The 19,092-nt window shown below is 41.4% G+C and overlaps 1 protein-coding gene across 4 annotated transcripts; it reads left to right on the top strand.

Moving 5' to 3' along the window:
* Positions 1-3,423: 3,423 nt before the first annotated feature.
* LOC127343128 (transcription factor GTE5, chloroplastic) lies at positions 3,424-19,092 on the top strand. Of its 4 annotated transcripts, XM_051369231.2 has the most exons (5): positions 3,425-3,641; positions 3,773-3,882; positions 7,259-7,348; positions 7,992-8,689; positions 18,900-19,092. In XM_051369231.2, exons 4-5 carry the CDS (start codon positions 8,063-8,065, stop codon positions 18,939-18,941), a joined length of 669 nt encoding a protein of 222 aa, XP_051225191.1. In that variant the 5' UTR covers positions 3,425-3,641; positions 3,773-3,882; positions 7,259-7,348; positions 7,992-8,062; the 3' UTR covers positions 18,942-19,092. The 4 variants fall into 4 exon arrangements, with proteins under 4 accessions (XP_051225193.1, XP_051225191.1, XP_051225190.1 ...); XM_051369233.2 differs by lacking the exons at positions 3,773-3,882; positions 18,900-19,092 and adding an exon at positions 10,963-11,302 and having other exon boundaries at positions 3,424-3,641; XM_051369230.2 differs by lacking the exon at positions 3,773-3,882.

Genomic DNA, 19,092 nt, shown 5'->3' with positions numbered 1-19,092 from the left:
TGGAACCCTAGATATGAAATTTTACATGTATGTGTTGAAACCCTATGTATGTATGTGTTGAAATGTCTAATATTTGCCTAGCAAATGCATTCAAATGTGTTACATATGCCTAGTATTTGTGATGGAATAACTCATATTTGTTAGTAATAGCTCATAATATGGTGTTTTATCCCTAGATATGAATGTATATGTATGTATATGATGTATGTGTCATGGCTTATTTGGATATGTTCTCATGTATGTGTTGCTCATATTTGTTAGGAATGGCTCATAATATGGTGTTTTATGTAAACATGTAGGATGGTGTATCTCATAGATCAAGAGTATGACAGGAATCACCGGGCTTTTCATATGACGGAGAGGAGAACAGATCTTCACCCTTTGAAGATTCATTACCATGGCACATTAGATATGGCGTATGACGAGAGGTACACGGAGTTCATCCAGCCTACCGGTCTTCTCCCGTTCATATCGCTTGTAAGCCGTGGGGGGCCGAACATGAACGCCGCGGCACTCACCGCCCTTGTCGACCGGTGGAGGCCGGAGACGCACACCTTCCACTTGAGGGCTGGCGAGATGACCCCTACTCTTCAAGATGTTTCCATGATACTTGGACTTCCTATTCAGGGCGACCCACTGTGTATGAACACAACTTCTGATGGGTGGTGCCAGCAGATGGAGGCGCTTATTGGCATGGCTCCTCCGCCGCCAGAAGATCCAAAGGAGAGAACTCCCGCCGGTGCATCTTTCTCTTGGATCAGGACTAACTTTGGAGAATGCCCGGAAGGGGCCAACGAGGACACTATCAGGACGTACACCCGTGTGTAGTTGTGGTACATGCTATCGGGGACTCTCTTTGCTGATAGTGGTGGGAAGCTGACCCATTGGTGTTGGCTCAAGGCGCTTACATTGTTGGAGCACCGGTGGAGTTGGGGAACAACGACACTTGCCTACCTCTACCGGCAGGTGATGATCTGCTGTATTTACTATTCTTCTATAGTAGTGTGCTAGACAAAATACTAACCAAATGTCTTATTTTCGCAGTTGGACGAAGCTTGTCGCAGGACTGGAAAGGGCGGTATTGGTGGATGCTTGCTCCTACTTTCCGTATGGAGCTGGGATCGCCTATCAGTTGGGCAGCCCATGATACTCGACGAGAGGCCATGGCCTCATCACCGGAACAACCTTGATCGGGAGCCGACTTGGGCATATCTTTGGGTCAATGTCTCGGAGATGACGAGCGATCCAAAGATCATGTACATGCACTACACTGAGGAGTTGGACACTCTTACCGCTGAGCAGGTAACCAATTTTAATCGATCACTCCTTTGCAATCCGAGTTCATAAATTCTACTGGCATGTTGTAAATTCTGAAATATTTGAATGCTGCAGGTGGATTGGGAGCCATATGGTACCTACTACCATATTGGTGCGGGGATGCCTGACCTCAACCCCAAGTGCCTTGAGGAGGCGCGGTTCTGGCGTATGCGTTGTTCACTCATATGCATGTGGCTTGTTGAATACCACCAGTCGCACAAAGTGATGAGACAGTTCGGGCTGTATCAGGAGTGCCCACCTGAGTGGCAAGACACGGACCGCACGCTCCATAGGTAAACTTCTTGAATCATGCGATGGAAGCTTGTTGATTGAAGAGGTAGAATCTAACTTCTTGATTCTTGGAGGCTTGATAGGCAGCGGCAGAGGAAGATCACAAATTGGCCTGTCCATCATAGAGGCCACGTCACAGCGTTCCAACACTGTTTGGAAGCGATACGGAATGCTGGCCATGTGGAGATTGTGCCTCACGACTTGGCCGCTTTCAACAACTATCTCCAATGGTTTCATCAAAGCACGCATATCGAGTTAGTGAACCACGCGTATGATGACGACATCTTGGACGATCCCATCGAGTTCGATGAGGTTGCGCAAAGCCAGCACGACATCTATGCTTGCAAAGGGAGATCGACTTCTATTGCTTCCGAGCTGAACTTCGTGGTAATGTATTCTCTCATTAGCTAGTACATCATCTACATTGGCATGTGCTCTTATAAATTGTGTATAATATGTTTGTCACAGCGGTCCGAGATCCAAAAAAACAGATGAGGAGTGCGAGGTTGCTTGGGATCAGAGCCAGAGAGATGAAAAGCCTGTCGGACCGTTGCGGCATTTCATTAAGGTACGATCACCAACTTTGAATGTAAGCTATTATGTTCGGGTGGCCTTGTAACCATGACTTCCATGACGCAGAACACTGCACGAAAGATGCGGCGGTTAACCAACTTGCTAGGTTGCCGCGACGGCGAAATTGCTACATCCTCTTCTGAAGAGGCGGAGGTATGGACTATTTTGTTGCTGTCAAACATGTGCTTACTAATTTCAACTTTTCTAATCTCATGTGTTCATGTTTGTGAAGATTCCTAACGACGACCATTCTGAGTCAAAGCATTAGTTGCGGCAAGAAGCAAGCCACACGGTCAGCTTACAAGTTGAAGCCAAGGGGCAAGGCTCCAAACCGATACACTCCGGACGATTATGTCAACCGAGGAAAGAAGGTTGTGATTAAGGAGGATGAGACGCCGCCGCGGAGATCATCTTTGAGGAGGATGAGGAACGATGAGCCGTTATCTTCAGAGCAGGAGGAGCAGCAGGAGCAGGAGGAGCAGCAGCAACAAGAGCCACGACAGCGAACGAAAAGGATGGTCGTCCGGAAGCAGCCCGTTAGGAGGGGACATCGAGGAGGATACTAGGATTTGCTACGTGTTGTTGTGAACTCTATCTTCATAAGTATCGTGTTGTGAACCCTATGTCATTTCAAACCATGTCTCTATTGCTACGTGTTGTTTGAATCTATGTGCTACGATGTGAGCTATGATGTGTGCTATGTGTATGTTCTATGTGTATGAAATTGCTATTGTTGTGTTAAAAACTGTTTGCATAAGGCAAGAATTTTCATGTTTTTAGCACAAGTCAACGTGTGGCGCCCCTCACGCCGGCACCACATTGCACTGACAAACATATGTTTTCGACATATGTTGATTATATGTCGAAAACATATGTTTGTGTGGCGCCGATGTCATGGGCGCCACACTGTGGCGCTCGTGGCATCGGCACCACACAAACAGTCTCGCCAAAACGGCTAAGTCCCAGACGATTTGTCTTACAATATGTTTTGGCAAATTATAAGTACATGTGTGGCGCCGATGGGAGCCGCGCCACACATCCTGCCACGTCGGATCGGCGCACAGCTCCTGAGGTTGCCACGTCGGCTGGAAGAGTGGCGCCGCATGCACGAGCGGCACACAGTAAGGGTTAGATGAAATAATTTGACCGGAGAGTCAGTCTGTGCTATAGTTGTAACAAAGGGTTATTTTTGTGTAAATCGCCAGATGTAGATGTAGATGTAGATGTAGATATCTCTGTCATAACTCCCAGCCGACCCCGACCTAGCTTCCTATCCCTATCCTCACCCGACACGCTCTGCCCTAATCCACGCCGCTGCCGCCCACGACGCCGCGATATCAAGTTTGCGGGGATTCGCTAGCTGCCGGCCGGAGCTTAGCCGGAGCACCGCTTCTGCTGGCCGGAGCCGGGGACCCAAGGACAACACCACGCCAGAGGCGCTGCTCTTCCTACTTCGATTGGTTTGCCTCTCTCTAGCTGGCCCTTTAGTATTTTTATTCTTTCCATCAAGCAATTGAGTAGGTCTGGACGTGTTTAGCAGTACCACATGGGAAATTTTGCTTCAGCTTGAAATCTACAATCTATGGTACAGGCTTATGGATCGATCTAAAATTTGGTCGACAGATGTGCTGTCCTGGTAAACCGTGATGCTGTACAAATCTGAATGGCAGCTCTAGTTATTTTTGTCTCCAATTGATCCTGGTAATTCTGCATATCATTGCTCTTGATGTGTGTCTCATCTAGAAATTAGCTGAATATTTCACCATGGCTAATCGTTAGTCGTACCAACAGTATATTTGTAACTTACTCCATACTGAATGGTAGCGGTTTGATTTGAACTAGCTTTGTCCTCATATTTAAATCCGGCCAGTCACTTGTAATTGATTTACAGAATTTTGTATCAGCAAAAACGAAAAACCAAATACGGTGATAGCATCTCTGTTGAATAAAACATGCTACTTTAGGTAGAGACGTGCTGTAAGATAAAATAATAATAATTTGAGTAATATGTATATAGGTCCCGATGGTTAACTTGGTAGAACGACTAGCGTGTATGATTTAGAAGTATTGTTGTGACCGTATCATAGTATAGAATCTCTGAGAGTAGTTTTATCCACAGGTGTGAGGATTTCTGGTGCCCATATTAATTCATGCGCTGAATGCCGAGGCTAATGCAAGTGCATGACGAACCCCTGTCTCTATATGATTGTCCATTGTGTGATTGTTCGATTGATTGTTCTCATTTCACTTGACAGTTTCGTGTCCAATTTTGTTCACTTTGTTCGGTTTCCTTGTTTTGATTCACCTCTTCATGTTCAGTTCACACTTCTTGTTTTCATAGCTAACTCGGTGAGAAACTGTTCACAAGCGGCTAGTTTCGAATTAAGTTTGGTGAGAACCGTTTGCTTGTGAGCTAGTCCGATGGCTAATTCTTTCCATGTTAACCCGGTGAGAAACTATTCCGAGCGGCTAGTTCCGAATTCAGTTCGGTGAGAACTGTTAGCTCGTGGGCTAGTCCGGTGACATATTCAGATATTTGGTTTCAGTCTTCAAGACAACAAAGATGTTCTACTGTTCATTATTCATGAATTTTCTTACGGCTCTAAGTGTACTTGCTGAGTATTTCTGTACTCACTCTTGCGTTTCATTCGGTTTTCAGGTACTAAGAAAACGACATATGCATGGGAGAAGGGTGTAGCACATTCATCACATCACTTGATCAATTATTTCTAGACAACGCCTAGTGAACAATCTGTAGTCAGTAGTGTCCTATTCAATACCAAGTGTTTTGAATTACCTAGTGTGAGCCTCTGTTTTGCTTGGATGTTTATTTATTATAACTACTAGCTATTTTTGGAGATAGGTTAATGCTTTTTGTTAATATTTCTAAATTGCTTGTCATGGATGTCTTATAAACAAAGGAGGTGCCGTCTGATATTAGATGTTTTCCTATAATTGGTGTTATTGAGATAGTGTGGTAGCATCGCCAGATATGGTAGAAATTTGGGATGTTACAGTTGGTATAGCTGGTATCAGAGCCTAGGTTTTAGATCTCTCGGGGTGTTCACTGATAAATTAAGATCCTAAAAACTTAAATTTTGCCCTCTTCTAAAACAACTAAATACATGACCTAGATTTAATAACAACTAAAAATTTGACACACTCGTGCATAGTAGGATGGGTTCCGGGTCATGCATTGCATTCAGGCTTTTGTTATGTGTTAATTCCGATTTTCGAGTTCTCTTATCTATATGTTGTGGTGCCCGTTGCCAGGCCGTTGCCATAGGAGGCTTACAGTGCCTTGCTTTAGGTACTTTTTAGTTGATTTTTGTTTGATGATCACCTCCTTGTTGAAAGTTAGTAGTTGACTCCAGAAGTTCCCTTCGTATTTGATGAAGGGAACTTTTGAAAGGAAAAGTTTGGTCTCTTGTGCAACGCCTTAAAGGCATGAATACCAATATGTTTATTGTTGGATTTAGATTTCCGTAGATACATCAATAGTTTGAAAATTTATGTGGGTCCAAACCAATATGAGAAACTCTTTCCCCTTTCACGTCCTATAAGCCATAATTCTACCGGGCATTTTTATTCCCATTCACTTCTTTCTCTACAGTCTACCCAAACTTGTGCATTTCTCCTGTGCGACAACCATCATCCAGTTTGTTTCTTATTCGATCTCAATGAAGCCCTTTCAGTATGTATCTAGGACCTTTGACGCAAATTGATGCGTTTCTAACTCCATATAGATTGCTTCTCAATACAGTATCCTTCAGATTTAGTAAAATTTCTTGTATAGATTCTTCAATACCTAACTTCAAATATTCTGCGCCGTCTTTTAAAAATGCCTACTCCCTGGTATATCCTTTTTAAGTTAGAAGAGTGCTATTTTCCTATCCTCTAAGATAAAATTTTCTTTTTCAAGTTGCTCTTGATCTCCAATGTGGCTCTTTGACCCATGTTGTCTGTCAATGGTATTTGTAGAATCATACGCAATCCTAAGAGAGAATGAAGGACCAATAGCGTAGTTTTTGTAGGCTCCGGATAATGGACAAATGGGAAACAACCCTGAACCTTGTTTCGTGCCCATGAGATCATTTCATGAAGTGTGTGAGGATGTCCGAGAGTTAGGTTGCGCGATTCACTTATTCACGTGCAGAGTGAATAGTTTGGGTGCGGGATGGATTGGCCCCCATACCGACTACTCTTAGGATTCACTTATTCACTTATTATTTGCTCTTGTTACGCTGAAGTGGTGAATCCATGTGTGCCTTTACCCTTTAGACAACCGACTATGTGCAGCCTGGACCATAGAATGGTAATACGTTCAACCTTTAATAGAGGCAAGCGCTGCCAAGCGTAGGAGCTGCGGTGAGGATAAACCAAGCCGATATTTTCAGGTTATCTTAGGAAACATCTCAGTTTAGCCCACGATGCGAGTTTCTGATAGTTTACCTAGTGTTCCCTAGTTGTGTTGCAAAGTTGAATGCTGATGGTGGAGCGATAACAACTACATTCTTCACAAGGATTTTAGGATTGACAATGTCAAATGAGGTTTTTTTTTTCTGACCAAGATGCTTATTTCTAAGTCCTTTGAATGTGTGCTGAATTCCTAATTTTAGTTTTACATGGAGAAACTCCAGGACCATCACATCAATAATATAGAGTGGTACCTTGATTTAAAATTGAGTCTAGTGGTCCAGTCAACCGAGCATTGGAAGTCGAGAATTCGAGACTGAATTCTATTAAAAGTGGGGAGAGTATAATACCCTGGATTTTTTTTATTAAAAATATCTCTGACATAAAATAAATATAGTTGATCAAGATTGGCTTTTGTTTTCTTTTGTTCACCGCACGTCGTGTTCTTCTTGTTGAACTCCTAAAAAAAAAACTACCGGACTGTTCAATTTTGAGGTCATACAAACAACCCCTTAGCCTAGCACCGCCGGTGATCCGAGCTGCGGCTGAATCTTCCCCGCTACGCCCCTTATCTTTCTCTCGGTTTCAGGTCAACCTTTCTCCATTTTCTCTCAGTATCTTGCGGCAAATCCCCTTTTAAACCCTAGTTTTCCCAATTCAGGTAGCGAGGCAATGCGAGCAGAAATAGAAGAATCATGGCCCCTGCAGTGATGTGCTTCTGAAATGGAAGAAACGAGAGCAGAAAAAAGAGGTATGTATATGATTTATTTCTTTTTTCTGAAATGAAATTGCCATACTTAACTGTGGATGTGTTGGGGATAGGGATTTGGTGCACATGGGCAAACACATCAAAAAGTGTCTTTGACACATGGGCACAAGTGCTCCCTCCACTTTCAGATTTTTAATTTTTTTAAAATCTCACACTTCTATTTCTCCAAAAATTATGGCATTAAATATGTAGATAGATATGTACAGGAGGAGTCTACGCAAAAAAAGTCCCGGTAAAAAATACTTAAAAATTTGAGAAATACAGAATAAACAAATTTCTGACAAAAAGACATACTATTGTACTACCATTTACTGTCACAAATTTGTCTTTTTTATATTCCCAAAAATACAACGTATTTTTTGACTTTTTTGCATACACCCTATTTAACACCATAATTTTTAGAGACACAGAAGTGTGAGGTTTTAAAATTTTAAAAAATCTGAAATTGAAGGGAGCACTGCTACCCATGTGTCAAAGGCACTTTTTGATGTGTTGGAGTTAACAAAGTCGAAGAGAATTCCGACCTTTATATGCTGCATATGGCCAAGCGATGATATTTTAATAATATATTTTGCCAGGGAGTGAATCTTGCCATAGTAAGTAACCAAATGGACCCATTTTGCAGGGTTATAAAGATTGCTACATTCGCCGTGTAAAATTGCCCCAATACTGAATCACAAAAACCCTCTTGGCCCTATGCCACCCCGAAGGCTTCGCGAATCGCCTTCACCGCCCTCACCGATTCTCCTCAAGAAATCTAAGTGTCATGCCGGTGCCCACCTTGCCCGCCCCCTGGAGCGCATCCGCATGCTGCTGAACAAGTTACTGCAACATGAGGATGGGTGGGTTTTCGCCAAGCCGGTGGATTCACTCAGCCTTGGCCTGCGTGACTACTACTCTGACATATATGACCCCATGGATCTTGGCACTGTCAGCCGCCGCCTTGACGGCAATCGCTACATGGACCTGCACTCATTTGCCAGAGATGTGAGACTTACCTTCCACAATGCCATGGTCTACAACGACAAGGGCGATGATGTGTATGAGAGCGCAGCCGAGCTCTCTGAAATCTTCGAGTCAGGGTGGGCCTCCATTGAACAAGAGCTCCCTTCGCCGCCATCAATCACAGACCGGAGGATGAAGCTCAAGGATGAGCTGCCACGGCTTTCGAAGGGCTTGCAGAGGAGAGCAGTCGTTATTATGAAGGACATAAACGCGTGGCTTCAGGAGGCGAATGGGAAGGTTCAGGTGGATTTCGACAAGGCGGACGAGGCAACTGTTGACAAGCTCGAGTGGCTGGTTCTCTTGGGTGCCATGCAGCAGGTAATTGCCGTTTCCATCTGGTGCCCCTTATGATTCTGAACTGCCGAACATGTTTATATTGCAACACAGTTTCATAATGCTTTGGTAACGATCTTATCCTAACTGAACTATCTTCTTGCAATGCTGTTTAATGATCTTGTTCAAGCATGGTGAATATTTTATGAGTTTAGGAAAGGTAGAAGTAGACGGAATGCCTTTCTGGGATTTCACCTATTAGATTTACCGTGATGAACCAGATTGGATGCAGTCCTGGCCCTTAACCCGTGGATCACAAATTGAACACTCTGATAAAGGAGTTGGAAGATTGGAGCATATTTGTTTTCACTACCAGAATTTGTTCTTTGTGATTTCCCCGTTGCTCATTGGATGGTGCAGGTCCTCCACTCCCCCCCCCCCCCCCCCCCCCCTCTACTGCTGTGGAAGTGGCGTACATAGTCGAAATATTAGGTCTGTTTGGATTCCAGCCAAAGCTTACCTTGCCAAAAAATGGGGTGGCCCCTGAATTTGGTGGCTGTTTAGACTGCTGCCAAAGAATTGGCTTGCCTAGCCAGCCGCCTTCCATGTTGGCATGCCGACTTGCCCCCTTTGTTGGTGGGTCCCATGTATATTTCCACTTTTTTGTTGTCATGTACTGCATGCAACCAGCGTGTCGATTTTTTTTCTTCATGTGATTAATCGGTGGGTCATCACATGATTAGTGCGTACCAAATTCCACCTGAAGCAATCGCATGTTATTCCTTTGGTGAGTTTTTTTTTCTTTGCTTGCATCTTACATATCTTCTCATATTTAGGTAATTGACTTGCCAAATAGTTTGAAGACATACTATGTTCACCAAATCAGTTTGTGCAAACCAAACAGGGATCTATTTTGCCAAATATTTGGATAGTGTTACAAACCAAACAACAACTTGCAAATTTTTTGATCATGCCTTGGTGGGGCTGGTTGTGGCTCAAACCAAACACATCCATTGTCCACTGTAATATTGCATAGCGCCCATGTTTGTTTTTAGGTCTGAGCCATGGGATGGAGTTTTTTCTGTTTGATGTGACCTGCATTAGTGATTATGCTAGATTGGTACGCAAACATTGCTCCAAAGAGGTTATCAGTTATATAGAGCAACATAGTAAAATATATCAATTAGATAATTTAAAATGCATGTGATAAGTGGAGTGCTGACTATGTATGTTATGCTCTGATAAACATTACCCAGGATGATGGTTGAGCATCCTCCTAAAGGATATGAGAAGTACACATATCTGTTGTTTTGGTTGTCTGATTCACTGTACTGTGGCATTTGAAATACCTGAATGTCTTCGATCTGATTTTGCCATGTTTGTTAACTATTGCTGTGTAAATGATGGCATGTATATCAATGGATAATATTTATGGAATCAGGCAAACGTTTTTTTTTTCATGTAATGGATATGAGTGGTAGTTATTTTCTGGTTGCTGGCTTGCTGCAAACTTTAAATCAGGAAAGTATGATATCCATTAAGTTGCCCAAATGTACTTGGGCCAGAATAATACTGTTATCTAGCTTTGTAAGAATAAAACGGCTTTGTTGTTCGGTCTTTGACATGGATTAGTTAGGTTTGCACCCACATCCCAAAAAAGGCTAGCCACCTCACCGATCCACATCCGTAGCTAGCCGCAAACCTATTACAACTTGCAATGGTTGCATATTGTGAATGCATATATATGTAATGTTTCACTTCAAAGTACTAATATGCTTGAATGTAGTCTGCTATATTTTCAACTGAGAATCTGTGGATGTTTATCTTGCCATCAGCTTGTGTTTGAGTAGTCACGATCACTACTGTAGATGATTAGACATTATTAAGGATTTGAAATCAGACTCTTGGTGTGTACTGATGGAAAGGAAGTCTACCTCAAATTTAACTATAGTCACATGATTCACATGGAGTTGATGTAAATTTGCATTTACGACTGCTGTTAAAATGTTTTGTAGTATCAGGCAATCATAATCATTTTTTACTTGCCATTGTAAATCTTACACCTAGATTTATTTTTCTTCTCTTGAGAATAGTTCTCTTGATAATTTTTACTGATGAAAAGCAATTTCAAGACCGTGCATACAATTGCATGTTATGAACACGGAGTAGAAGTATATATGCATGTCACACCCACGACCATTGCTATCCTTCTAGTTTGAAGGAAGCATAAAGACGCCATTTTCAACGTCGGCATATGGATCCTTCTATTTTTTTTTTTTTTTTACCTTCGATTACGATGTTGTTCTTCTTGGTTGCAGGAGGAAGAAATGTTGGATAGTCCCAGCTGTGATGCATGATTTTACATCAACTGTCTCTTGGAGTTGCGTGCTTTGCCCGCCATCAGTTGTGTCTCAGTTCCAAATGTTGTTGGCTCAAATACCACTTTCATTTCTGTGAATGAACATCACATCAGTGTATGATATCTAAGATGTACTAGCACTAGATACCCAAATTAGTTTAATGCATACAGTGTGGTTGTATGATTTGGAGTTTGTATTGGTGAAGGCTATTATGTTTCCTGCTATGTCAAGATTAGACTTCTGATACTGAAGAGGTGCAAGGACCTATGAAATGTCATGTTGTTCCGTTGTTCAGTAACTATGTAGGTGCACTAGATTTGACACTCCCCCTCCCCCCCGAACGAGATCCTCTAACATGAAGAAGGGAAGTTATAGTTGCTTCTTTACATTCATATGATTAAGCCTATTTTGATCAAAATTAATTTGCACTTTGTAAATATGTGGTACCCATTTACAATAATTATTTATAATTAAATTTATGGTTGGCTATTCTTTAGTTTAGGAGATCCATATGAATAGTAATTATCTACAGTAATTTAGTACAATACTGTTAAAAAGTGTTTGCTGTAGTACCCTATCTTATGTTAGAGGATCTCCCCCCTACCCCCCAATACCGAAAAAAAAGTCTGTAAATATGTGTTACTGATGAAAAGCAAGGTCCAAGACTGTGCATACAACTGCATGTTATGAACATGTAGTAGAAGTAGATGTGCATGTCACACCCATAACCATTGCTATCATTCTAGTTTGAAGGAACATGATATGGATCCTTCTAGTTTTTTTACCATCGATTACGATGTTGTTCTTCTTGGTTGTGGGAGGAAGGAACGCTGGATAGTCCCAGAAGTTGTGATGCATGATTTTACATCAACTGTCCCTTGTTCGATGGAGTTGCGTGCTTTGCTCGCCATCAATTGTGTCTCGGTTCCAAATGTTGTTGGCTTAAATACCACTTTCATTTCTGCGAATGAAGATCAGGGTATGATATCTAACATGTACTACCACTAGATATCCAATGCATACCCTAGTGTTAATGTGGTTGTATGATTTGGAGTTTGTATTGTTGAAGCATGTTATGTTTCCTGCTATGTCAAGATTAGACTTCTAATACCGAAGAGGTGCAAGGAACTATGAACTGTCCTATTGTTCCGTTGTTCAGTAACTATGATTTTGTGGTTACAATTTTATGATGTTAACTGCTGCATCCCCTCCCCTCGGAACGAGATCCTCTAACATGAAGAAGGAAAGTCATAGTGGCTTCTTCACATCCATATGATTAAACCTATTTTGATCAAAATTAATTTGCGCTTTGAAAATATGTGGTACCTATTTACAATAATTATTTATACTCAAAATTATGATTGGCTAGTCTTCAGTTTCGGAGATTCATATGAACAATAATTATCTATAGAAATTTAATACAATACCGATTACAAAATGTTTGCTACATTACCCTAACTTGATGTTAGCGGATCCCATCCACCCGCCCCCAATATAAATTAAAAAATGTATGTAAATATGTGATGCCCATTGTTACTGATGAAAAGCAAGGTCCCAGATCGTGCATACAACTGGATGTTATGAACACAGAGTAGAAGTAGATATGCATGTCACACCCACAACCATTGCTATCCTTCCTAGTTTGAAAGAAGCATAAAGACGCCATTTTCAATGTTAGAATATGGATCCTTCTAGTTTTATTTTACCTTCGATTACGATGTTATTCTTCTTGGTTGCAGGAGGAACGAGCGCTGGATAGTCCCAGAAGCTGTGATGCATGATTTTACATCAACTATCTCTTGTTCGATGGAGGTTGCACGCCATCATTGTGTCTCGGTTCCAAATGTTGCTAGCTTAAATACCACTTTCATTTCTGCGTATGAACATCAGGGTATGATATCTAAGATATACTAGCACTAGATATCCTAACTTAGTACTGTATTGAATACATACCCCAGTGTGGTCGTATGATTTGGAGTTTGTATTGCTGAAGGCTATTATGTTTCCTGCTATGTCAAGATTAGACTTCTGATACTGAAGAGGTGCAATGAAGTATGAACTATCCTGTTGTTCAGCAACTATGATTTTGTGACCCCCCCCCCCCCCCCCCCCCCCCCGAACGAGATCCTCTAACGTGAAGAAGGGAAGTCATAGTGGCTTCTTCACATCCATATGATTAAGGCTATTTTGATCAAAATTAATTTTCACTCTGTAAATATGTGGTACCCATTTATAATAATTATTTTTAATTAAAATTATGGCTGGGTATTCTCCAGTTTAGGAGATTCATATGAACAGTAATTACCGATTAAAAAATGTTTGCTACATTACCCTAACTTGACGTTAGAGGATCCCCCCCCCCCCCAATACCGATTAAAAAAATGTCGGTAAATATGTGGTACCAATTGTTACTAGTGAAAAGCAAGGTCCAAGACCATGCATACAACTGCATGTTATGAACACATAGTAGAAGTAGATATGCATGTCACACCCACAACCATTGCTATCCTTCTAGTTTGAAGGAAGCATAAAGAAGCCATTTTCAACGTTAGCATATGGATCCTTCTAGTTTTTTTAACCTTCGATTACGATGTTGTTCTTCTTGGTTGCAAGAGGAAAGAATGCTGGATAGTCCTAGAAGCCGTGATGCATGATTTTACATCAACTGTCTCTTGTTCGATGGAGTTGCATGGTTTGCCGACCAATTGTGTCTCGGTTCCAAATATTGCTGGCTTAAATACCACTTTCATTTATGGGAATGAACATCAGGGTATGATATCTAAGTTGTACTAGTGAAAGTGCATGGAGCCCCCATATGTAGTTTTGGTAATTAATGACAATCCCTATGGACTAATGTTTGCATTGAGTTATATTTGTAGGAGTTGTCCATAGGCAATGCTTGAACCATATGTTGGCTTCAAGGTTGCAATAAGAAGAAATTGATGAAGGATATCAAGTGTCAAGTATGTCTTGAAGATGAAGATGAAGTGAACCCTCAAGTTACTTGAAGACATCAACATGATTAAGAATGAAGAAATGAAGTGCAAGTTGAAGATGAGCCAACTCGAAGAGATCATATGCTTGAAGCTTGCCATCCATATGGTGATCATGGATATGTGAAGACGCGCCGAAGAAGAAGCTCTCCCATAGTGGAGTATGGGGGAGCATTTCGCATGACTTCATCAAACAAGCACAATCAAGAAAGGCATTCCATCTTGTTGCGGTCAATACCGTCATCAACAAGCTCAAGTGGAATGCGCAAGGTTATGGTTTGCTCTTGATAGGGTTTCTTTCTCACCGGTCTCATGGTGTAGTTGGAGACCGGTTTATAGTTTAGTTGCCGTACTATCAAGAGGGTTCTCGAGTGAGTAACTCGATCGTACGGAGATCCGACGGAGAGATCAAACCTTTGCATCCTTGCATCATCTTTCTTGGTTGTTATTTGGATCTTATCCATGTGATGTTTTAGAGCTTGTGTATACTCATGACAATCTCTAGTTCATCGAAAATGGATTTCGCATAGATCACTTGTTGCATTTTCGAGGTTGGAGGTTTTACCGGTATGTATTTTTTAGATAGGTCAAAAATTTCATCATTTGTTTCTATACTCCCTTGGTTAACTATGATGCTTCCCTGCATGATCTTGTAGAGCTTGTTACTAGCTTCGAAACGAGTCCAAGATCATCAAAATCGGAGTTTGGATGCTCAAGTTATGTTCTTTCTCGATTTGCTGTCTCTGCCAGTTTTCACGGGGGCGGAAATTCCGGGCCGGATATTTGCAAAATATCCGGCCCCTAAAATTTGGCTAATGGCTTTGGGAAATGTCGCACAGTAACCTTCTGGACCAGAGCCGGACATTTGCCCGAATTTTCCCAGAATCCGGATTTTCCGGGGGGGGGGGGGGGGGGGGATTTTCCTCCCCTCACTTACCCCTTCTTCCTCCTTGGGCTGTAGCTTCTTCTATTCTCTCTCTTCCATTGTTGATCTTGAGAAGCTTTCCATTTCTCTCTATCCCTCCATGATTCTTGCCCCCTTTTGAGGGAAAAGAGAGAGGAGATCTAGATCCACACTTTGACCAAACCATATCATCTCTTTGTGAGTGAATCTTTGGGATCTAGATCTTGGAGAATTTTGTGTTCTCCTCTTTGTTCTTCCTCTCTTATTCCCCAATAGAGAGAAGGACTTGAGCATCTTTGTGGTGTTCTTGCCATTGCATTTGATGCATAAGTTTGAGTTCTCCACGGTGATTCGTGGAAGTGAAAGCAAGAAGGTTGTTACTCTTGGGTTCTTGGAACCCTAGACGGATTCTAGGCCTTTGTGGCGATTTGTTGGGAGCCTCCAATTAAGTTGTGGATGTGTGCCCCAACCTTTGTGTAAGGCCTGGTTTCCGTCTCGAAGGAAATCCCTTAGTGGAACCGTGACCTAGGCCTTTGTGGCGAGGGTCACCGGAGAATAAGGTGAGGCGCCTTCGTGGTGCTCGGTGTGTGGTGTGACTCCCGCATCTTGGGGTGAGGCCTTTGTGGCGTTGGTGTGCATCGAGCAACCACACCTCAAGGTGAGGCCATTTGTGGCGTTCGGAGAGCTAAGCCATCGCGCCTCTCCAACGGAGATTAACACTCGCAAGAGTGTGAACTTCGGGTTAAATCATCGTCTCCCGTGTGCCTCGGTTATCTCTATACCCGAGCTCTTTTATTATGCACTTTACTTTGTGATAGCCATCGTGCTTGAAGTTATATATCTTGCTATCACATAGTTGCTTGTATTGCTTCACATAGGTTGTTAGTGCACATAGGTGAACCATAGTATATAGGCTTTGGGCTTGACAAAGTAAACGCTAGTTTTATTCCGCATTTGTTAAGCCCATCTCGTAAAATTTTAAATCGCCTATTCACCCCCCCTCTAGGCGACATCTGTGTCCTTTCAACTAGCACTAGATATCCCAACTTCATACTGTATTTAATGCATACCCTATTGTCAGTGTGGGTGTATGATTTGGAGTTTGTATTGCTGAAGACTATTATGGTTCCTGCTATGTCAAGATTTACGTCTGATATTGGAGAGGTGCAAGGAACTATGAACTGTCCTGTTGTTTCATTGTCCAGTAACTATGATTTTGTGGTTAGAATTTATGCTATTAACTGCACTATACCCTGAACGAGATCCTCTAACGCGAAGAAGGGAAGTCATAGTGGCTTCTTCACATCCATATGATTAAGCCTATTTTAGTCAAAATTAATTTGCACTATGTAAATATGTGGTACCCATTTATAATAATTATTTATAATCAACATTATGGTTGGCTATTCTCCAGTTTAGGAGATTCATATGAACATAATTATCTACAGTAATTAGAGGACCCCATCCCCCCACCCCGCGTCCCCCAGTACCGATTAAAAAAATGTCTGTAAATATGTGGTACCCATTGTTACTGATGAAAAACAAGGTCACGCATACAACTACATTTTATGAACACGGAGTAGAAGTAGATGTGCATGTCACACCCAGAACCATTGCTATCCTTCTAGTTTGAAGGAAGCATAAATACGACATTTTCAATGTCAGGATATGGATCGTTCTAGTTTTTTTACCATCTATTACTATGTTGTTCTTCTTGGTTGCAGGAGGAAGAAACACCGGATAGTCCCAAAAGTTGTGATGCATGATTTTACATCAACTTTCCCTTGTTCGATGGAGTTGCATGCTTTGCCCGCCATCAGTTGTGTCTCGGTTCCAAATGTTGCTGGCTTAAATACCACTTTCATTTCTGCGAATGAACATGAGGGTATGATATCTGAGATGTACTACCACTAGATATCCAATGCATACCATAGTGTAGTGCGGTTGTATGATGTGGAGTTTGTATTGTTGAAGCCTATTATGTTTCCTGGTATGTCAAGATTAGACTTCTGATACTGAAGAGGTGCAAGGAACTATGAACTGTCCTATTGTTCTGTTGTTTAGTAACTATGATTTTGTGGTTACAATTTCATGCTGTTAACTGCGCCCCCCCCCCCCCCCCCGCCCTGCCCCCGGAACGAGATCCTTTAACATGAAGAAGGGAAGTCATAGTGGCATCTTCACATCCGTATGATTAAGCCTATTTTGATCAAAATTAATTTGCGCTATGTAAATATGTGGTACCCATTTAAAATAATTATTTATAATCAAAATTATGACGGGCTAGTCTTCAGTTTCGGAGATTCATATGAACAGTAATTATCTACAGTAATTTAGTAAAATACCGATTAAAAAATGTTTGCTACATTACCCTAACTTGACGTTAGAGGACCCCCTAATACCGATTAAAAAATGTCGGTAAATATGTGGTACCCATTGTTACTGGTAAAAAGTAATGTCCAAAACCGTGCATATAACTACATGTTATGAACATGGAGTAGAAGTAGATATGCATGTCACACCCACGACCAGTGCTATCCTTCTAGTTTGAAGGAAGCATAAAGACGCCATTTTCAACACCAGCATATGGATCCTTCTAGTTTTTTTACCTTCGATTACGATGTTGTTCTTCTTGATTGCAGGAGAAAGGGACGCTGGATAGTCCCAGAAGCTGTGATGCAAGATTTTACATCAACTGTCTCTTGTTTGATGGAGTTGCGTGCTTTGCCCTCCATCAATTGTGTCTCGGTTCCAAATGTTGCTGGCTTAGATACCACTCTCATTCCTGCGAATGAACATGTGGGTATGATATCTAAGATGTACTAGCACTAGATATCCCAACTTAGTACTGTATTTAATGCATACCCCAATGTCAGTGTGGTTGTATGATTATGCTAGATTGGTACGCAAACATTGCTCCAAAGAGGTTATCAGTTATATAGAGCAACATAGTATAATATATCAATTAGATAATTTAAAATGCATGTGATAAGTGGAGTGTTGACTATGTATGTTATGCTCTGATAAACATTACCCAGGATGATGGTTGAGCATGCTCCTAAAGGATATGAGAAGTACACATATCTGTTGTTTTGGTTGTCTGATTCAGTGTACTGGCATTTGAAATTCCTGAATGTCTTGGATCTGATTTTGCCATGTTTGTTAACTATTGTTGTGTAAATGATGGCATGTATATCAATGGATAATATTTATGGAATCAGGCAAACGTTTTTTTTTTTATGTAATGGATATGAGTGGTAATTATTCTCTGGTTGCTGGCTTGCTGCAAACTTTAAATCAGGAAAGTATGATATTCATTAAGTTGCCCAAATGTACTTGGGCGAGAATAATGCTGTTATCTGGCTTTGTAAGAATAAAACGGCTTTGTTGTTCGGTCTTTGACATGGATTAGTTAGGTTTGCACCCACATTCCAAAAAAGGCTAGCCACCTCACCGAACGACATCCGTAGCTAACCGCAAGCCTATTACAACTTGCAATGGTTGCATATTGTGAATGCATCAGCTTGTGTTTGAGTAGTCGCGATCACTACTGTAGATGATTAGACATTATTAAGGATTTGAAATCCGACTCTTGGTGTGTACTGATGGAAAGGAAGTCTACCTCAAATTTAATTATAGTCACATGGTTCACATGGAGTTGATGTAAATTTGCATTTACGACTGCTGTTAAAATGCTTTGTAGTATCAGGCAATCATAATCATTTTTTACTTGCCATTGTAAATCTTACACCTAGATTTATTTTTCTTCTCTTGAGAATAGTTCTCTTGATAATTTTTACTGATGAAAAGCAATTTCAAGACCGTGCATACAACTGCATGTTATGAACACGGAGTAGAAGTAGATATGCATGTCACACCCACGATCATTGCTATCCTTCTAGTTTGAAGGAAGCATAAAGACACCATTTTCAACGTCGGCATATGGATCCTTCTAGTTTTTTTACCTTCGATTACGATGTTGTTCTTGTTGGTTGCAGGAGGAAGAAATGCTGGATAGTCCCAGAAGCTGTGATGCATGATTTTACATCAACTGTTTCTTGTTCTTTGGAGTTGCGTGCTTTGCCCGCCATCAGTTGTGTCTCGGTTCCAAATGTTGCTGGCTGAAATACCACTTTCATTTCTATGAATGAACATCAGTATATGATATCTAAGATGTACTAGCACTAGATA

Source organism: Lolium perenne, chromosome 3, assembly GCF_019359855.2.
Source record: "Lolium perenne isolate Kyuss_39 chromosome 3, Kyuss_2.0, whole genome shotgun sequence".
Classification (NCBI taxonomy): domain Eukaryota; kingdom Viridiplantae; phylum Streptophyta; class Magnoliopsida; order Poales; family Poaceae; genus Lolium; species Lolium perenne.
Note: the sequence above shows the minus strand (reverse complement) of the source record. Positions and strands in the feature narration are given on the sequence as shown.

Excerpts from the sequence above, each read along its gene's own strand:
- LOC127343128 (XM_051369230.2), top strand. The coding sequence starts at position 8,063 with ATGCCACCCCGAAGGCTTCGCGAATCGCCTTCACCGCCCTCACCGATT. Across the intron at positions 8,690-18,899 it reads TCTTGGGTGCCATGCAGCAG|GAGGAAGAAATGCTGGATAG; the intron begins GTAATTGCCGTT and ends TGTTGGTTGCAG.